Source organism: Lepidochelys kempii, chromosome 6 (genome assembly GCF_965140265.1).
Source record: "Lepidochelys kempii isolate rLepKem1 chromosome 6, rLepKem1.hap2, whole genome shotgun sequence".
NCBI classification, from domain to species: domain Eukaryota; kingdom Metazoa; phylum Chordata; order Testudines; family Cheloniidae; genus Lepidochelys; species Lepidochelys kempii.
Window position 1 is genome coordinate 102,097,190 of NC_133261.1, and position 21,439 is coordinate 102,118,628.

Below are 21,439 nucleotides of genomic sequence, written 5' to 3' on the forward strand. Positions count from 1 at the left end.
AGTCAGGGGAAGTGACTTACCCAAGGTCACAGAAAACCAGCGGCAGAGCTAATAATTGAATCGTGGGCTCCTGATTCCCAGTCCAGTGCACTAGCTGTTCGAATATCTTGCCTCCCAGATCTTGTTAGCTGAAAGTTCAGTGCTCAGCCTCTGAATTCCCACTCTAAAGAATATAACTGGTTTGGGTTCATCTGGTCTCAGGCAAAGATTTAGAAACACAGATATCTTGGGAAGAAGAAAAAAGACTTTCCAGGCAAACAATCAGTATTGATGAGATCTTGATATGAAATGCACACAATCCAGAATCACAGATGGCAAACCAAACTTCATCCAGGAAAGTTCTGCTAGATTCCCTTCTTAGTAATGAGAGAAAAACGATCATTCACTGTTACTCAGAACCACTGGTCCAAGTACCTTTTCACTTACTGGGACAGGAGATACATGGCAGATGACTTCCAAAATGACTACACAGAAGAAAACACCGTGGAAACATCTTTTGCCCTTGGCCCTATGCAATAGAAACAGTGACATAGTAGTTCTAAAAAGGTTTTTCCCATTTACCCACTACATGGCTGGCAGCTTAATCTCCAGCAGTCAGTTCCAGTTCATTAAAGCTCCAGTTTGCCATTATGTCTTCCAGGTACAGTTCATCACACAGATGTGGAGCTACATATTTTAAACCCAAAGCAATGTGGGACATTTATGGTACTGAAAAGAAAGCACTGCATGCTCTAGCTCATAAGCACTTTTCTCAATGAAAAGGCCTATTTGAAGAGGAAAGTACAGTCCTGTTGTGGGACTAAATTTAACTTGGCAGTATATCCAATTCCATGGAAGGAAGGTGGAAATTTGGCTCAGGATCAATTTCACACAGTAGGCTGGATTCCCAGCTGGTGTAAATCAGTGTTGCTAATGGAACTACACCAATTCACACCATCTGAGAATCTGATCCTGTATCTTCAGGCTCTTATACCCAATAGAGAAGGGTGGATTGTAAACTGGACTACTGCACTGAATCTTACTGAATTAACTAAATGACTGGTCCCAGAATCAGATATCACTTCCCCTCAGTCTTTTACCCCTCACATTCTCCCTGTCCCCTTTTCCCCTAAGCAGTCCTCCTCAAACTTCCTCCTGCTCCCTACATCTCTTGAGCTTCTTGCAGTTATCTATCCAGGCTCCTGATTTTCAATAGCTCATAATTTGGGCAGGTTAGCAAGACCAGGGCAATCCCCCTGCTAAATTTCTAGACTCTCCTTCCCCACGTCCCCCTCCAAGCCTCCTTCTTTTACTGGAGTTTCAGGATTGTAGAGGAGCTCTTTGTAGTAGAGAAAGTGCTGTATGATGATGGTCCCCCCCCCACCCCGCTTCTCTTAGCATCAGGTACTTCAAGCCTCCCGATACTGTGAACTGCTGAATAAGCACTAGGCTCTGTAGGTACATGCCCTAGGAACCTGGCTCAGTGAGCAGTATGGGAGCATGGTTAAAATGCACAAGAATCTAGTCTGCTGCACCAGGCACTTCTGCTCCAGAAAAGTGAGAAATCAAAGAGGAACCAGGTGCAGCTGTGAGGCTACAGAAAAAGGAGACTGCCCAGCCATCCCTCCCCACCCCAAGTTCCTCCCACATAGGGCTGGGGTCAGGGGCATGAAGGGTCCAGGCTGCTTGCCATTGCTGCTGCTCCCATTCTTCAGGCAGGGAGGTGGGACAAAGGTTTCCTCACCCTGCTCCTACTTTTGCCAGCTAGAGTCTCCCTCCTGTCAGGCCTACTATTACCACTGCTGCATGTGTGCTGACGGGCTGAGGGAAGATGAGGAATCTGGCTTAATGCTCCATTGCTGCTACTCCAATTCTTCAGCAAGCCTAGGGCACCCTCCAGTACTAAAGGGGAGGAGCAGAGCCTGGCTCACTGATTCAGATCAAGACAATGGGTATGAAAACAATGGGTTCTGCATGGCGAAGGAGCAGGGGCCGATACAAGGGTGATGCCAAACTTTCTTTTTATATGCCTGAGGAGTGACTTGTCTTACAGAGGCCCTGCAAAGGAATTCTTAAACATTGGGCTTGTGTGCTCTCTTGTTGCTTTATGATGGATAAAGATGACCTAAAAGATTTAAAAATAAAAAATCTGCTTTAAAAAAAACCACAACCTTAGAAATGTCAGGAATATACAGTCCAATTCTCCTGCTTTTGCTGCAGAACTTGTTGGGTGTCTCAGAGATGCTCTAACCCCTTACCTAAAGGGTTAGGAATGTGGAAAAAGGACATTTCTAGAAACTGAGTAGACATGTAATGTAATATTTCTGTGACCCATGTCTTTTCTCCTCCGGCTAGCCTGACATTCAGCCCAGGCAAAATCATGGAAAGACTGATACAGGGTGCAATCAGTAACAAATTAAAGGATGGTAGTGTAGTTGATGACAGTATGGTTTTATGGAAAAATAACTCTTGTGACACAAAGCTCATTTTTCTTGATGAAATTACAAGCCTGAATAATAAAAAGTAATTCAGAATATGGCATGCTTAAGACTTCTGTAAGGTATTTGACTTAGAACTGGACAACATTCTGATTGAAAAATTAACAATATAAAGAATACCAATGGAACGCAATCCATGAAATGGATTACAAACTGACAAATCTCAAAAAGTAAATTGTAAATGGAAAACCATCATCCAAGAGGCTATTTCACATGGGATCCTGCAGGAATCTGTTGTTGGCCCAATGCCATCCAATATCTTTATCAGTAATCGCAAAGAAAATATAAAACCATTTCTGTTAAAGAAGACACTAAAATTGGTGAAATGGTAATGAAGGCCAGGTGAGTTTTATAAAGCAATCTGGATCACAAAATAAGCTGGGCTCACTTGAACATGTGTTTTAATACAGCCAAACTGCCAAGAACACAGAATGTAGGTCACACTTACACAATGAGGAACTGTATCTTGGAAAGCAGTGACTCAAATAGATTTAGGGTCATGGTGCACAACCAACTGAACATAAGCTACCAGGTTGAAGCTGTGGTTAAGAGGGCTAACACAGATACATAAGCAGGAGAAATATCATGTAAGAATAAGGAATGGCAATCACATCTGCATACAGCACTGTACAGTAAGTTCATGGAACTGGGGGCCAGCCAGCCATTGTTGCTGCTCTTAGTCTTCAGGTGCGGAGAAAAGGGTCTGTGGAAATGGGCCTGCACCCACCACCCCCAACCTGCTTACACTTACACTTCTCAGAGGGTGGAGTGGAGTCAATGACTTGCTCTTATGCATGAGAAATGAGACCCATGAAATCACAAACGTTCTAGCTCTGGTGCTGGAAGAGGAGGAGCAGGGTAAAGTGAGCTAGAAGGAGAGAAAATGGACAAGTGTGAGCAAGAGGATGAATGTAGGGAGAGAGGCGGAGAATAATATAGAGCAGGAGCTCCAGGAACTTCCCCATCCCATGGGAGAAAAAGCAAAGCAATGTAGCAAAGCAGAAACAGACCTCCAAGGGTGGGCATGCCAGATCCTCTTCCACACCCCTACCATTGGCCACATCTCAAAGGGGAACAGAGAATGAGTGACTCAATTTTTGATCCACCAAAGAAACAGAAAAGTTAGAGTCTGACCTCTCTTTCTTCACCCACCACCCAGTAACAAGCTCTAATTTGAGTGTTCCTGCCATCTCTCAGACTCACATGAAACTGGGGTTTTAGAAGTAATGGATTTTTTAAAAAGAAAAATATCATTGAATCCATTAATTTTGAAACAAAAATGTGGCCATACTTGCACTTAATCAGAGTGATAATATGAGGCTAAATTTACTAAGTAAAGCAATTTAAGATCTTCAGTAAAAGTTGCTACAGAAGTATTATAAAATTTAAGAACATGGTCAAACATTTGCACATCCCCATCTCTATTCAAAATACGTTCACAAGATGGATAAATGAATTACAATGCAAACTAAAATGGACTTAGCCTGTGCTGCAATGCTAACAGATCTCATCAGCTGACCAGGGTTGGGCTGGACAGGAGCCCTCCATGGTGTATCTCATTGCGGCAGAGATAAGTATAAGTGATTGAGTAGCTCGCACTCTTCCTTCAGAGTCGATACAAAACCAATACCCCATATGATATTAAAGGGCTCTGCTGTTGGAGGTCATTTCTTTCACAGATGAAAACTCAGATCCTCATCATTTGCAGTCTCAACAACAAGGGTGCGAAATCCAGTGTCTTGTTCATATTTTAGCACTTTCTATATAAGTAAATTCCCTATTTATTTTCATCTGAACATAGTAACATTACACATTTGTTTATAATGGGAAGTGGAAAAAATATGCTATACACTGTTAAACAGTTGCCATATTCCATCTTATATCAGTGTTGACTAGCCTGTAAAGTACAGAGTTGCTATAAACAGTCTAATATCCTGAGCAGTCACCTTAGCAAGCGGCACCTCAAAACAGAATTACCATTTCTTTCTCTCATGACAATTACCCAATGTATGTTGGGAGTACAGGGAAGTTAATTATAATAGCTTGCGTATTTAAAACAAAACAAAAACTTGCTGCTAGAAAAAATCTAGGTATTAAAAATAAAGATGTATACATTTTCCTCACCAAAATTAACATTTAAAAAATAAAAATCCAAGTTCCAATGAAATTAAAATATTTAAGTATGTTTTTCATAAATATTTACATTAGAATTGTCATATCATGTACACATGCAAAGACAAAGCTGATAAAAGCCAAAACTTGTTTGACAAGTTAACGGTTTATCAATTGAGCTAATTGTTGCTTGGATATTTTTTCAAGAGTTTTACTTATCTTCTTGTTTTGTACAGAAAGCAAGAGACTGGAACATACGTGGATATTTATATATACATCCACACCAAGCAGGACATATTTAGCCTGTTGACAGCAGCAGATTGTAAAGGGTACATTTGGCAGATGTTTACCTCCTGTGCTGCCTAGCAAATTGTAGTAGGCATGTCTTGACATTCCACTGAATTCAAGGGAATGGCTGTATGAAACTGTAGCATACGAGTTGTAGATGGGGTCCAACAGCAAATTAATTACCGGTAAGTATCATTTTGTGGATTTCGCTGTACTTTCCAGAAAACCAGATGTATTTACATGGGTAAAGCAGCCCACTACAAGATGTGGAACAAATTCTAGGGTATTTACAGCTAGTGGTGTGGCAAAGTAATAGCAAAGTTTTTAACAAATTATTCTTAGTAAGAAAAATATGTGCATAGTCCGTTGAAGTCCCAGTCAAAGATAATGGTTGAAGACCATTATAGTTGGTCTTTTGGACATCAAAATTCCCTTTTTTGTTTGTTCTTGCACCATCTTCTTTTAATCTTCCAGTAGCAATTCCAGTTCTTCTATAGGTACCCTTACTCTCAATTCTTTTTCAGTCATTAGATCTAGGGTCTCTTGCAGTTGATCTGGAAAATACTCTATTGCATCCATATACAGCACCTATGAATACAATTTTAAAAAAAGAACATTTACTCAGACATTTTTCTGTTCAAGAAAGAGGGACTAGACAGAAAGGAGTACATACAACTAGCAGATGCAACCAGCATTTCAGCATACGTATAAGAAAGAATAAAGATAGGGGTATGGACTATAAATGACTAGGTCTCTTATTCAGCATCCAAATGTAGGGTCTGAAATGTGCTGAAGCTCTTGAAGCGCCTTTTAATTTCAATGGGAGTCATAGGTGCTCGCCAATTTATTTATTTATTTTCTGCAATTCTCTGAATTCCTTCTAATTTGTCTTCTACATATTCCTGCTACTGACATACTCAGAATTAAACACGGTACTCAGAACACCATCTCTCCGGGGTCACAGGGAGGGGGATCGTCTCCATGCTTTACACAATACAATTCCTCAACTTATGAAACTGAAAACTGCACTGGCCACTTTATTTATTTATTGTTTACCCTGCAAATTTACCTCTCATTTGTAGTCAATCTTTGGTATCTTTTGACAGTAAGAGTTCCCTCAGTTTTCATTCTTTTCCCACATATGTAGCATGGCTAATTACATCCTAAACTTTTCAAATTTATTTCTATAAAAATCTTCATTTCTTGATGATCAATTTAAATTTAAAAACAAAACAAAACACTTACCTTTGCCCAGGGACAGTTCTGAAGGGCTTTATAAAACAGTCCTTTGCTCCTTTCTTTATCTCCTACAGAAAACTGTGAGGGGAAAAAATATCCATATTTCAAATAAAATGGGGCTGCTGAAGTGATATTTTATGTCGTCTTAGAAGCAGAGAAACAACCATGCAAAAGTTCAGACAGAGGTTCCCTGGTGAGGAGTCCTTTATGAACAGACTGTATAACAGGCATACATGTAATATGGTATATTATATTAATGGACTATGATATGAGCAATGCCTTTATGAGGTAGGAGTTGGCCTTTCATAACTCACAAGTGGCGGAGTGAAACAGAAACATCAAAGAATGACTAAGAACCTGTTTGACTTTTCACTTGCAAGACAGCACTTCTCTAATACTGCAGTCAAAGGTTAGCATTAAGCAAGAACACAACTCATGGCATGGAAGCATGGGGCTCCAAGGCAAGTACATTAGCAACTGAGCTATACTATCTTTTCCTGCTAATCTCTAAATAATGTGTCATCCTAACTTTTCTCTCTCCTTAAAAAACTAGAATATCTAATTGTTCCATTTCCAGATTTTCCTCAATTCCAAATTTGCTAAGAAGTGCCCTCCATTTGTCCATACAATGTTAGTATACTGCTATTTGTAAGCAAGTAATAATATTTAAATGCACAACAATATTTGCATTTTATAAAGGGGTTAGATAATTCTATCACGTGCCTACAAAAGCGACAGTCCACAAAAACTGTGTGCGGGAATGATAGTGCACATAGTTTCACACATACAGCAGGAGAAAGGGTTGCGGTCTTCTTGAAAATGTAGATCCTTTTGTTTGCAAAAATTAACTTTGCATCTGTGATAAATTTGGCAGGTCTAGCTATACAATTTATAAATTCTGTGTGAGATTATGAACAGTCTATCTTTAGCAGACTGCAAACTCCATTTTGAATATCTGGGGGTAGCTGTCTCCTCTGCTGTACTTTTGCCTCCATAATGGACAAAAATCCCACAGGGGAGCGATACAGGGTTGACAAAGGTTCATTAACTCAGGATGGTCCTCTATGCAAATATAAATATAATTGAAAACAGATAGGCTCCCACCCAGAAGTGGTTTGTCAGAGGAGGGCACCTGGCAACAAAGTCACCTAATAAGGGTTTAAGGTCACCTGACAGAGACTAGACAGTGATTAAAGGACAGGAGTTGAGTGATTTGAGATCTTTAGTCACTTACAATAGGTATGGATACTTGGTGAAAGTGTCAACAAAAAAACCTTGCTGGAACTATGGAGAGCAAACTGGCCCAGTTTTATCATACATCATCTTTACTGAAGAATCTTATATGGTATTTACAAGAGCCATGTATAAAGCTTTCACCACATCAATTCCAACAGGTTGTTATAATGTCTACATTCTCTATCTAGATAAGGAGCATGCAGAATTCCTCAATCAGTATGAAGAAAGTCATGATCCAGACATCACCACACACCTTGAGACAGCTTGAATATTTCTAGAAGAGCAAGATGAGAGCAGGTTAATATGGAACTAAACACCTCAAAATCCAGCCACAAAGCCAGGGCATTAATCAGAAAACTTGGTGCTGCTCAGCAGCCTCCAGCATAGTGCCAACACCCAGTCTATCCAAACAGCATTGCTACCCACCTGATAAATGTTGCAAAGGCAGATAAGGACAAAAAGTTTGAAGGAGAGATGAAGAAATAATGACGGCACTAGAAACAGTGCATATCTAAAAGTGAAGACTTCAGCCTTTTGCCACAGATGAAACAGAAAGGGCGATCAAAACACTGAAAACAGATGATGCTAAGGGCTTGGTAATAGCTCAGCTGAATTCCTGAAGAGCCTGGGAAAAACTAGCAAACACTGAGTAGCCATTTTGCTATCCAGAGTCATGTAGAATTCGATGTAAGAGTCATCTAGAAGAATAAAAAGCCTAAGATCTGGCACAGGACAAAAGATAATAAATAGTCTTGCCAAAACCTGAGAAAGACAATCGAGTTGCAGCATATTACCACAACCCCATCTCTTTGTTACGATGTGTGTACAAATTACTTGAAAGGCTTATCCTTCAGAGAATTGCTCCCACCCCTTGTCCTGAGCGTAGATGAAACAGGTTTCACACCAAACCACAGTATCTGTGGTTAAGTGCTGGCACTCACTGCCTACATCACGAATGGCTTCCAGACCAGGTAGAGGACAGGTCCTAGACTTTGCTGCTGCATATAACACGATCTGGCATACAGGCTTAAGGTGCAAAGTGTCATTGGTCATACCGTGATGGGCTGTCACAGGTGTGGAACTGCTGCTGAGAGGCCACCAGTTCCAAGTTTCACATGGACAAAAAAACAGCTCCTGGAGGTCCCAAAACAATGGTATACCTCAGGAATCTACCACTGGTTTCAGAGTAACAGCCATGTTAGTCTGTATTCGCAAAAAGAAAAGGAGTACTTGTGGCACCTTAGAGACTAACCAATTTATTTGAGCATAAGCTTTCGTGAGCTACAGCTCACTTCATCGGATAACTATCCAATGCCACGCACAGATGAACTATTAGAGAAACTGGGACGGGCCCAGTTCATCTCTACCTTGGACTTAACCATGGGTACTGGCAGGTACTGCTAGATGAATCTGCCAAGGAAAGGTCAGCCTTCACCACACATCTCGGGCTGTATGAATTTAATGTACTCCCTTTCGGGCTGCGAAATGCACCCGCCACCTTCCAAAGACTTGTAGATGGTCTCCTAGCGGGATTAGGAGAATATGCAGTCACCTACCTTGACGATGTGGCCATATTTTTGGATTCCTGGGCAGACCACCTGGAACATCTACAAAAAGTCCTTGAGCGCATAAGGGAGGCAGGACTAACTGTTAAGGCTAAGAAGTGTCAAATAGGCCTAAACAGATACTTTTCATCCTCTTCACAAATGACCTTCCCTACACCACAGCCAGGCCTTTTATCTATGCAGACATCATCTGTCTGGCAGTGCAGGACCAGGATTTCAGTCACCTAGACAAAGTCTTCAATGCAGATATGAGAAAGTTGGCCCACTACTGTAAAAAATAGAGACTAAGTGTCAAAGACCGTTTCCGGCTGTTTGATCTAAACCACACATAAGGCCAACAAACAGCTCAACATCTTCCTGAATGGACTCAGACTGAACAACAACATAATGCCTGTGTATCTAGGTGATACACTGGGCCACACCTGGACATGCAAGGAATACCTTATCAAGACCCCACTGCAAATAAAGACAAGAAATGTCCTGATCAGCCAGCTATCCATTTCAAACTAGGGAACCAATGCGAGGTCACTAAAAAGTTCCAGGCTTTCCTCATGCTATTCTGTAGCAGAATATTGCTCCCCAGTGTGGCTTAGCCCCTCTCACATAGGACTAGTGGACATGCACCTGAATGAAATTATGTATATAATAACTGGTACCATGAGACCAACCAGCCTGGCCTGGTTGCTGGTCCTGTCCTATATTGCCTTCTGCTATCAGTTGACAAGTCACCTTACAGAATCTGGGTCTAACACTAATTACAGAGGTCTCTAATCCACCAATCTACCATTTTAGCTCAAGGCACCCAATTTGCACAATTCCTTTTAAGGAACCTCAATGTCACCTGCAGGCAGCATACTAGGAGGCAAGAACAAGCTTTCAACATAGCCTATCTCATGACAGATCCAACAGTCCAGTTCCCTAGTTTTGACTTTCCACACCATCTGTGAGCAAAGCTCAATTGCTTCAGATGTAGAGTGATAAGATATACTTCTAGTGACCATAAGTAGGGCTTTCATGACTCCCCCCATTGGCGCCGTGGCCAAGAAGATATAGATCATATACTTGCAGGCTGCATCTGTCAGCAAGAGCTGCCTGGTTTCCTCATGGACTTGCACAATGCCCTTCCCTCAGTTATTAAATGGTTAAGACACTTAGACTGGAACATCTATGTAAATGAATGACTGGAACATCTTTGTAAATGCAATCGTAACCAGCACAAGATATGAGAAGCTGCTGCAGGAACCTGATGAGGTAGGGCAAGCCCTGCCTATCTGAACACAGATGGGTCCCCAAGAACTCCCAAAGGAAGGCTGAACTAAAGTGAGCATATGTTCAGGTTGTTTGTTGTTTTCTATATGATCTGTACTCTGTGTATTTCTTGTGCTTTAGCAAGGAGTGCTTTAGAATTCTGTGTAGGGTCTGTGTATTTAACAGTTAAACCTACCACGGGGCCCCTTGAAGAAGTAAACCAGAAGGCTCACACTTCTGTGTGGCATTCTGGGAGAGGGTAGGTTCAAACTACAAGGGGAGATAGAGAGTTAAGCACCGGTTCCAATGATGAGGCAGTGGGCTGTGTGATCTCAGTGGGGATGACAGAAGATCTGCACCCTGAGAGCATGCTCAGAAGCTGTAAGACTGTCCCTGTTCACTATGCCTGGGCTCTGTTCAGACTTAAAACGAACAGGATCTAGCAGCTGAATCCCCTCACAGCAGTCTGATGAGTGGCCAAGAGGGGGCTGCTCATCAGAACCTGTGATGGTATCTAGCTAAAGGAAGGTAAATCCTCTTCCTAGAAATGCCAGCTTGGATATCTGATGGGGCAAGTACAGAACACAACAGCAGCATAGAGCTTTAAAACAGAAGAATAAAAGGCTTCAGCTTTGAGTGCATTAGTTGGCTAGTCTCCTTATTCGGTCATCATGTATATGTAAAGATTTTAATAATTTCTTGTGAAGGGAATATTTTGAATTGGCCAGGTTTGAAAATAACTTTACATAGAGGGAAATCTGTGGCAAATCTAGATCTAAACAATGCCTTCCTACACCAATAATTTACAAAAGTTCCTTGGGGTCTTCAAGGAGCAGGAGATTCTTCAACTGTAAGTGATTTAACATTTTCACTTGGTCTCACTACATTAACGATGCTATTAAGATCAACAGGTTTTGTGCTGAAGTGCAGGAGTTCTGTTTCACATAGATGAAATATTTGTAGATACTGATTGGGCTCTTTTGGATCACTAAACCTTTTATACTGTGAGGTGAGATTTATGAATGCTAGATAGCAACACACTTCATTTACTTGTCACAACTGAGAACTAAAATTTACATCTCCTGTTGTTCAGCAAACAACTTGCAATATCATTCTGCCTCTAATTCTTTCTTAAAGAATAAATGGGATTTTAGGGGAAGGAGAATACTGATTCAAAATCCAACTGAATTACTGATTCTGTTAAAGATGGAGAAATACCTTGTCGAAAATACTTAAGACTGAATGAACTAAACACATCACAAGATCTGACAAGATCTACAGGACTTTCTGGTGACAATGGACAGACATAACATTTACTTTTAAGTGGTAATATCTGCAGAGCTGAACATTACTAAATAATTGGTTTTACCCCTCAAGAAGCTTTTTGGTGCCATCGATGTTAGGTGAAGAATTATTATTGAGTCTTATTCTCATCTGACACCAATAACTCTTCCACAAATGAAAATGTAAAGATCACATTTTATCATAGTTAGCATTTTTATCATTCAGACACACGTGGTCCAAATGTGAAATCAATTTTTGTTTAGCGTTGGGGATGTGATACTGGCAGACCGGGCCTCACTGAACACTGACAAATACATAGCTGGAAACCAGTCCAGCTTACCTATGGGTTAAGTTCAGAATAAAAAAGCCCCCCTTTATCTTCCTTTTCTGAAAAGCTTGAACCAAAAAGTTGGGGAATGGAACATTTAGAGCAGTGGTTCTCAAACTTTAGCAACCTGAGGACCCCCATTTTGACTTTAAATTTTTCACGGACTCCCCAAAGGCCCCACCCCTGCCCAACCTCTTCCTGCCCCCTCCTATGAGCGTGCCCCGGCCCCACTGCTCCCCCTCCCTTCCAGTGCCTCCTGCACACCACTGAACAGCTGTTCTCCGGCGTGGAGGCACTGGGAGGGAGGGGGAGGAATTGATCAGTGTGGCCGGCAGCCCCAGACATGACTTGTGGACCCCCTGGAATACCCTTGTGGTCCCGCAGGGGTCCGCGGACCCCAGTTTGAGAAACCCTGACTTAGGGAAGTGATACAAGAGGGGTTCAGAGATCAGATCACTTTCAAAATAAAAAACGGGATTAAACTTTTTATAAACAAGTGCCCGCCCACTATGGCCATCTCAGCAGACATTTCCATTTTGACTTTACCAACAAAAACAAACTCTACTGGAGACATAACCATAATTATCGCATATAGCTAGTAAAGCAGCTACAGCTTAATCTTCAAGACCTTAAAGATCCTTATCTGCTGTCAACTGAGTTGACTTCTATAATTTTCCTGTTTGTTCTTCCCCTTTCCTTAACTTCTGTCCACCTACCTTTAAACTGCAAGCTCCCCATAACAGGGACAGTCCATTCCTGAATGTCTGAAAAATTCCTACCACATTGTGGCCACTGTCATAAGCAAACAATAATAATACTTAGTATCTCTTACTTGCTAAAACTATGTTGCAAGGACATTACAACTCTTCACTAAACCAAGACAGTTTAAATCAGCAGTTCTCAAACTAGGGGGCTGCAAACAGGTTTCAGGGGGTTTGCTGAGCCCCACTGCCCCACAGGGGCCAGAGACCCAAGCCCTGCTGCCTGGAGCTGAAGCCCGGATCCCCACTTTCCCACTGCCTGGGGCTGAAATTGAAGAACACTGAAGCTGCAGAAAACAACTGTTTTTCTGCATATAAAAGCCTGAGCAACTGAGCTTTGCAGGGCCCTGGGCAATTGCCATGCTTGCTACGGGCCCCAGCTTTTATATGCAGAAAAACAATTGTGACACAGGTGGGCAGTGGAGTTTTTATAGCATGTTGGGGGGAGCCTCAGTAAGAAAAAGGTTGAGAATCCCTGGACTAAATGACTGAACAGCATTTCCTCAAATAGTCCCTTCTGTAGGAACTGATATGACTAACATGTCCACCAAACTTCAAGATGATAAATGTAAGCATCTTTCAACCCACCCATACCATATAGTGCCCACTGTTAATCAGAAATTCCAAATATGGTAAGTATAATAAAACTGAGCCCAAACACTATTCTAATCTCACCAGAAAATTCAAATACATTCTCCACAACAACGGACAATGGGTACCGTTTTCACTCTGAATTGCGTGTTCAAATAAAGTTTTGATCCGATTTTTTAATCCAGTTTCAGGAATTGTTGAATATATTTCTCCAACATCTACTCTGAAACAGAAAAGAAAACAATATATACATGAGGTAAACAACTGTGTACTTATACAAGAAGGCAAGAGTAATTTCACTGCTTCCATTCCACAGAAAATGTATTAGGAACTTCATGCTACTTTCTCTGTTAACATTATCTGCTATCAGACTAAACTGATTTGGAATATATGCTGGTCCAACTGGCATCTTAATATATAAATCAATAAAAAGACCCAATGAGGTATTTATTTTTCTTTGTGGAGAGGACGTCTGGCATATCAAAGTAATTATCACTCTAAACTCAGAGTTGAGAAAAATTATCATTTTTTCTAGGTTATAATATCCTAATTCAGTGTAACCTGAGGGCACCTACGGATTCTAGTCTTCACCCAGCATGACATATCACTATTCTTCAGACATTTTAGCCTATACGTTAGAAGTAAATAAAACAAGGCTTTTAGCATCAACAATAGTAACACGTTTAAAAAAATCAACATATGCTCTCAAGATTAGACAATTTAAATATGTTGCGTAATGTGTTCTGCACATTCTGTTCTGCATTCAGAAACATACTGAAGAATGAATAACAATCGTTTAAGTAACTAATAAAAATAGCGTAATTAACACAGAATGCTGAAAACAACACAAAAACATCAGTGATCAGAGATGAAATATTTTTGACACCATTTAAGAAGCAACACTGTAGTCAGCCTCAATCACCTGTAGGTGCAAGTTCCCATAACGAATCACAATGGAGTCTGGGGGGTGAATTAAAAGGCCAAAACAAAAACTTAATTAAGAATAGGTTTGCATTCAACTAACAAGGCTGGGGGGGGGGTGCATTTAGCACATAAACAAACTATACTAGCATACAAAAAAAAAAAAAAGTTAGTGACCTTCCATTTTGCTAGCTCCTTCTCCGTTCTCTAGAAATTTCCCAAAATACATCTTTAGCAAACCTGAAAGAGCAAGTAGAGTTTGTAGAGGCTAAAAAGAATCTTGAAAAAGACTAGAGATTCTATTTACTGAATTCCTCTTATTCCTCATTAGTGGGGGCATTCAACATATTTTATGCATAATTAATTAATCATTTGTATCTTCGTCCTGTAATAGTCAACTGGAATTTATACAAATGGATAATACAATCTGCACAAAGGTGTCTGGGTTAAAGACGACTTCATTCAGGAAAGAATGAAATACTGCAGGGAAAGTAATCTGACCGAAGGCAAAAGGCAAACACCGACAGCACTGAGCTGCAATCATCCATTTTTTAAAAGCTCATAATATTCTGATCTCTTCTCCATTACAGCACCAGGTCTCCTTGATCTCCCTCTGCGTGGCAGTGATTCAGATTAAATCACTTAATGTGTTCAGATGATGTAAAATGAGCATTGTGGGCTTTTCATTTATTAAAACAGTCCAACTAGCACACTAGGCAATTCTTTGCTCACTATCAAAGACCTGAGAATTGCCCCTGTCCTCTGAAGGAAGAAGGCATGGGCTATTCTCAAATTTCCACCAAAGATTAATCTGATATTTATGATAGTCAACTGGTGATTTAAAGAGACTTCTTGTTACAACAGTCAAAATACAGTGTCCAGACTGCAACCAACAGCAAGTTCTAAATTGCAACATGCTGTCTTCCTTTACATTTTATCACAAAGTATTATAATTTATGACTTCATTATACTGACAGCTCAAGAACAAGACTGTCACTTGTGTGGTTTGAGAAAATGTTTGAGGGCAGTGTGATCCAACAGAAAGACTATGGGACAAGAGTCAGGAGATTTACATTCTAGTCATGATTCTGCCACTGATTCACTGAGAGATCTTGAACAAATACCCTCTCCAAACCTCAGTTTCCTCATCTGTAAAGATAATGACAGTACCCACCCTCCTTGGTAAAGTGATTTGATAGCTACTGATGAAGAGTGAAGCGGACAGTATTATTTTTGTCTCGAGTTCTATTACCTCTGAACATTCTCGACAAGCTTCTTTCTCATCTCCTCTGCTTGGATTGCAAACAGCCACGGCTCTAGGGACTTAGCAGACCTTGTGACACTATCAAAAAATCTTCGTGCTTTGCTAGCATTGTGAGACTTGCTTTGGATCTGGATATATGACCTCCAAAGAGACTGGTTGCTAGGATACAGCTTCAAAGCTTCCGTTAGTGCCTCTCGCAGTGGATTTAAAGGGTAAATGCTAACTTTCATATGGTACCTGAGTAAATTTGTGTGCATGAGTGTGACTGCTTCAAGAGCAGTGGGGAAATTATGAATGCCAAGATTTTCTCCAATACCTTCAAACTTCCGTGAAGCAGAACCTTTAAGCTTTTCAGAAATATGTCTACATATTAATACAGCAGCATCAATCCCAACAGTCAAATACTGGAAAAGTGCATAACAACCAACTAAACTAACCAGTTGGTTAGAACTGCTGACCTGATCCCAATTAGAGACTGGACTTTCATTTAAATAATCTTGCAACGCATGCTCATATGCCTTCCGAGCTTTCAAGATATTCACAGATAACACGTGCCCAGGATAAGGTACATATGGCCCACTTTCAGCCAGTTTGGTCAATATATGTACAGCACGTGACATAACAGTTTCCTCCAGACTCTCTAGTAGCTCCACTTCCAGTGAAGCATAAAGCAGGCTCAGATTACAGAGTTGGGTATTTCTCATTCCTTCAGTTCCTGCCAAGCAAAGAGCTGTATCAAATACTTTTCTAGCATCTTCTGTGTTGCCAAGTAACCATTCCAAGTAGGCATACAGTTTCCAGAGGGAAAGGTTGTTTCGGTTTTCAGATGCCTTAAGGAGATTCTTGGCTAGTTTTTTGCTTTTCTTTCCCTGTGACTTCAGTTTCTTCTTGTTTTTTGCTTGGAGACATTGACCAACCTGCATGGAAAATTGACAGAACAAAATTTGGAGGAAAAAAAAACAACAAGAAAAAACAACAACCCATAGTTATATTTGGGTTCATTATTCTATTTCTGTATTCTTTAGCATCACTAGCCCATTAAAGATTACTGAGTCAACAGCATTTCCCATAGGCACAACCACTGGGAGGATGGGAGGGAAAAATGCCGTCATCACCTTAGCTTTGCTCTTATGCAAAAAAATTAATCTGTTTCCCTCCCCATCCTGGGCCACCAGCCAGCTGATGTCATATGTCACTTATACTGCAGGGAGTGGTTGTAAGGAACAGAGAATCAGCAAAGAGAAACTGAGGCCTTCTCCACACCAGGATTTTTAGCCACCAGTGCAGCTACACTGCTGCAAGCCTCTATTGTAGACTCAGAGTGTGACTGTAAACCCATTACTTACCAATGTGCTTTACTATGGTTCAAAACTGTGATAAGACATACCAATGCGTCATACCTACAGCTAGGGATCTTCACTGGTGAAGCTATACCAAAGGCTAAAAACCCCTTTGTAGGCCTAAAAAGACTGAATCCTTTGCCAAGTGTCAGATCTGTTTGCTGCAGGTGAATACCACTCCCTATCAAGCTGCCTTCACATGCATTCCACACATATTAGTGTTTCATGACAGGCAATTTGGGGAGACTTTGCAAAGTGATGAAGATGTTATTACAATTTAAAGCAAAGAAACTCTTACTTTCCTCTGCCCCACTATTCTTTGTCAACCTCCCAAAAATATACTCAATTTATATAGGTTCATCATTCTTATTGACACATTTTTTACTCTTATTATAAGTTTAAAGGGGGTTGTAAAATTATTACAAGGAGCTCTTGCCTCTCTAATTGTGCATTTTGTATAACCACCACTTATGGACTCTCTCTAGCATACACAAAGTATTACACAACAATAGACAATGTAACATGTATCTAAGAATGTAGAAAAATTATACTATTTTTCAAAGAATAACATGTTATTGTGTAATTATAGACAACTGTGATACATATGCATAAGTGAATGGAGTTAAAGCTGAGTACACCACCTTAACTATAGCTTTTCCTGACATTTGAGTGCTCAACCTTCATTTTATCTTAATGTTGCTTATTTTAATGGTATAAAAATGTACACAATAAAACTATAAGCCACATTGAGAGACAGTGCACAAATATTTAATTACCTTTGAGATTTCATATTGTAGCCAACAGACAGAAAGGTTTGACTTTTCCTTTCCTGAAAATAACGGCAATATTAAATGAAAGACATTCTGTATGAACTCCTCTCCTTCCTTACTGTGTCCTATGTGCTGTCTCCCTCTGGTCATTGTGTCCATATGGCCAATACTATTGACTCCAGAAAGCAGCGAGTCAAAAGAAGTCAGCGGCCTTTCAGACTGCCCATTGTCAAAGATGTTGTTCTCATCCATTGCGATATAGAGATTTGAAGGAAAGAGACTACACCCACATGGAACTCCCAAGAATTGCAGAAATGAGTACAGCAGCTGAAACTGAAGATCTGGACTAGAAAGTCTGATTAAAGATGGCCCAAGATCATCAAACAATACCTAGAAAAAGGAATAAAACAGTTAATTTAATTATAATTCAACCAAATAAGTCTATAATTTATCAAGCATCTTTCTGAGTTAAATGAAGATTTTCAAAAATGAATATGAAATGGTGATGGAACTTGATTCAAATTAAGAAAAACAAGGCAAATTAGATGAGTAATAGCCCCCTTCCAGAGAGGGCTGCAGACCCAATCTACAGATAACAGACTTCTACAGTTCTGGATTAGTGAAAAGAGTGCAGGGGAGGTGGGGGAACAGAGAGCACAAATAGCTCGAGCTCCTTCCCTCTCCTGGTACAACTCCAAAGACAGCCACAATGCTGCAGGCAGCTCTTTGAGAACAGGGCTGACTAACAAAGATAGCAGCTCTACACTCCTCAATATATGCACACAAGGGGACTGGGGACATGGAGTGCTGCTAGTACCGGAGGCAAGTGCTGAGGGACATGACTGCAGCAGCCTATAAAGAAAAATGTATGGTATTATGATTGCTGCTAGTGAGCAAACTCCTTCCAGCACTCATGGAGCTATTATGCCTTCTTCTTCCCTAGGCAGGCAAAGAGTCCCCCAGCCACTATTGCTTAGTGCTTTGTCTCTGCATACCTGCACACCAAGGAGCAGAAGAATGGTATTAACAAGGCAATGGCCAAGTTCACTGTCTATTTAGAACCCTTTGGGCAACAGTAACATTGCCAAAATCACATCAGTTTCATGCTGCTTGAAAAAGCAATGAATGACAAAGAGGCAGGCACTCAGCTATTCACAAGGAATGAGAACACAACTGGAAGAATGGTAAAGAGGCTGTGGGAGAGGCAGAGTAATGGACACCCTCTCCACTTCTTACAGCAGTTAGGGAGGTCTGGAAAGGAGAAAAGAGACAGAAAGATTACTTACCTGTACAGTAACTGGAGTTCTTCAAGGTGTTTCATCCCTATGGGTGCTCCATGTGAGGATTTGCATATGCCCATGCACTCTTGATCAGAGATTTTTATCATTAGTCCATGGGTCCACACTTGCACCCTACACATTCTCATGCTCTTATATAAGGGTACAAGGAGGGGTGGACCCCCACACCACTCCAGTTCCTTTGCAACCACAAAGTCCAAAGCAGAGGGGAAGGAGAGTGGGTAGTGGAGCACCCATATGGACAAAACATCTCAAAGCACTCCACTTACTGTACAAGATAAGTAATCTCTCCTTCATATTTTTGTCCCGATGGGTGTTCCATGTCAGAAGATTCCAGAGCAGTACCCCAATTAAGGAGGAGGGTGCTGAGGAGACAAATTCACTACAGATCATTGATGAGTTTGTTCTAAGGCTTCATCAGTTCTAGAAGCACATGCAATAACATACTGCTACAATATAGCATGTGCACCGAAGACCAGGTGGCAGCCTTGTAAATATGCGAGATGGATATGTTCTTCAGTAACGCCACTGAGGTAGACTGAGCCCTGATGGAATGGGTAATCACCCTTGGTGGAGGATGCACCCCAAAGGCTTTGGAACGGGTCAAAATATATCTCAAAAACCCATTCGAACAGACTGAGTGGAAATTGGATACTCTTTCATTCTTTCTCCATGGGAAATAAAGGGTCTGAAGGAAGCCCTGAAGGGCTTAGTCCTATCAAGGTAAAAAGCAAGGGCTCTCCTTACATCAAGTGTGCAGAGACTAACTTCCTCTCTCAAGAAGTGAGGCTTGAAGAAACCACCAGCAGACATTCTGATTAATGTGAAATTCTGATGAAACTTTAGGTAGGAAGCAAGGATGGGTATGTAAAGTCCCTTTACTGTGACAGAACACTGCACAATGGCTCAGCCATAAGATCTCCTAGTTCTCCTACTCCTCTGGCCAGGATAATGGCTATTAAGAATGTGGTCTTAAAGTATATATGAAATGGGAACAGCTCCCCATAGGTTCAAATGGGGATTTTCTCAGGACATTGAGGACTAAATTGAAATCCCATGGTGGAGTAGGTTCTTAGACAGGAGGAAAAAGGTTAAACAGACCCTTAATTAATCATGCAGTCATTGGGTGAGCAAACACTGAAATCCCTCGGGGTGGGGGGGTAACAGGCTCTACAGGTGAACATTAATTGAGCTCAGTGATAAACCTATGGTTTTACATTTAGCAGGTAATACAGAACGTGCATGAGGAGCAACTTGCGAGAAGATATGGACAGTTGGGAACAGTTGGGAACACCACCCTTGGAAATGTTTCCACTTCTGCAGGTAACTTATCCTTGTGGTGGGTTGTCTACTGTTCAGCAATATGGTTTGAACTTCTGGAGGGCAATCCTGTTCTATGCCAGATAGCCATTGAGGAGCCAGTCCTTGAGTTAAAGTGATGAGAGATTGGGGTGGGTCATGGTGCCAGATTCCTGGGTCAGAATATTCACTGTCAGAGGAAGGCTAAGAGGCAGTCGCAGGTAATAGGTGCACCAGATCTGGGAGCCAGACCTGTCTTGGCCATGATAGCGCTGTAAGGATGGTCACAAATCTCTCTTTTTTCAATTTATTCAGGAGCTTGAGAAGCAGTGGCATGGGAGGAAGGATTAAGCATTTAGCAGAATGTAAGGCCAAGGGGTAAGGAAGGTGCCTCTCAGTGAGTTGGAAGCACCGGTATTTTGTGTTGAATGGTGTTGTGAAGAAATCGATCTCTGGGAAGCCGTAGATGCGACAAATATGCTGAAATACTGCATCGCTCAACTCCCATGCAAGGTCTTGACAGAAATGCCTGCTCATGGAGTCCACTGTGGTGTTCTGTGGCTCTGGCAGATAAACTGCCGAGATCTCTATGTGTCAGGATATGCACCAACTCCATAATTTTATGGATTCTAACTATGAGGACTGGGATCTTGCTTCTCCTTGACAATCATTATACTGTAGACCCACTGTCCAGCATTACTCTGACCAAGTGGCCTCTGATGCTGGATAGGCAGCAATGGCATGGATACTAGACTGCTCTGAGATGGAGAATGTTAATATGGAGACACATCTGCTGGAGAGTTCATCTGCCTTGGGCTGTGAAGTCCCAGAAATGGATGCCCCAGCTGATCAGGGAAGCATCCGTGGTGGTGATCTTTGTGGAGGCTGGATAAGAGAATGCAACTCCCACACAGACCTTCTGAGGATCATTCCAGCAGTTGAAGGAGTCAAGAACACTCTGAGGTATTGACACCTGCTTGGACAGATTATGCTTATTAGGGGTGTAGACAGCCCTGAGGCAGGCTTGAGGACATCAGAAACGTTATGAATGTACAGGCTGACATGTGGCCTAGGAGTAGAAAACAAGCCCTTGCTGTTGTTTGTGGGCTCTGCTATAGTGTGGGAATGAAATCATAGAGAACCTGTATGTGGACTGGTTTCAGAGTAGCAGCTGTGTTAGTCTGTATTCGCAAAAAGAAAAGGAGTACTTGTGGAACCTTAGAGACTAACAAATTTATCTGAGCATAAGCTTCCGTGAGCTACAGCTCACTTCATTGGATGCATGCAGTGGGAAATACAATGGGGAGATTTTATATACACAGAGAACATGAAACAATGGGTGTTACCATAAACACTGTAACGAGAGGAGTGTGTCTGGTAACACCCATTGTTTCATGTTCTCTGTGTATATAAAATCT

General features: G+C 41.2%; 1 protein-coding gene across 8 annotated transcripts in view; it reads right to left on the reverse strand.

Annotated features, from left to right (window-relative positions):
• Window positions 1–2,083: 2,083 nt before the first annotated feature.
• The window catches only part of NRDE2 (NRDE-2, necessary for RNA interference, domain containing), a 71,207-nt gene continuing 51,851 nt past the window's right edge, over window positions 2,084–21,439 (reverse strand). For 2 of the 8 annotated variants that reach the window (XM_073349412.1, XM_073349411.1), the window contains exons 10-14: window positions 17,431–17,814; window positions 15,303–16,231; window positions 13,214–13,352; window positions 6,123–6,194; window positions 2,084–5,465 (exon numbers count right to left, since the gene is read on the reverse strand). In XM_073349412.1, the coding sequence (XP_073205513.1) occupies window positions 5,340–5,465; window positions 6,123–6,194; window positions 13,214–13,352; window positions 15,303–16,231; window positions 17,431–17,814 (1,650 nt within the window). In that variant the 3' untranslated portion in view covers window positions 2,084–5,339. The other 6 variants (XR_012159525.1, XM_073349416.1, XM_073349413.1 and 3 more) reach the window with 6 other exon arrangements.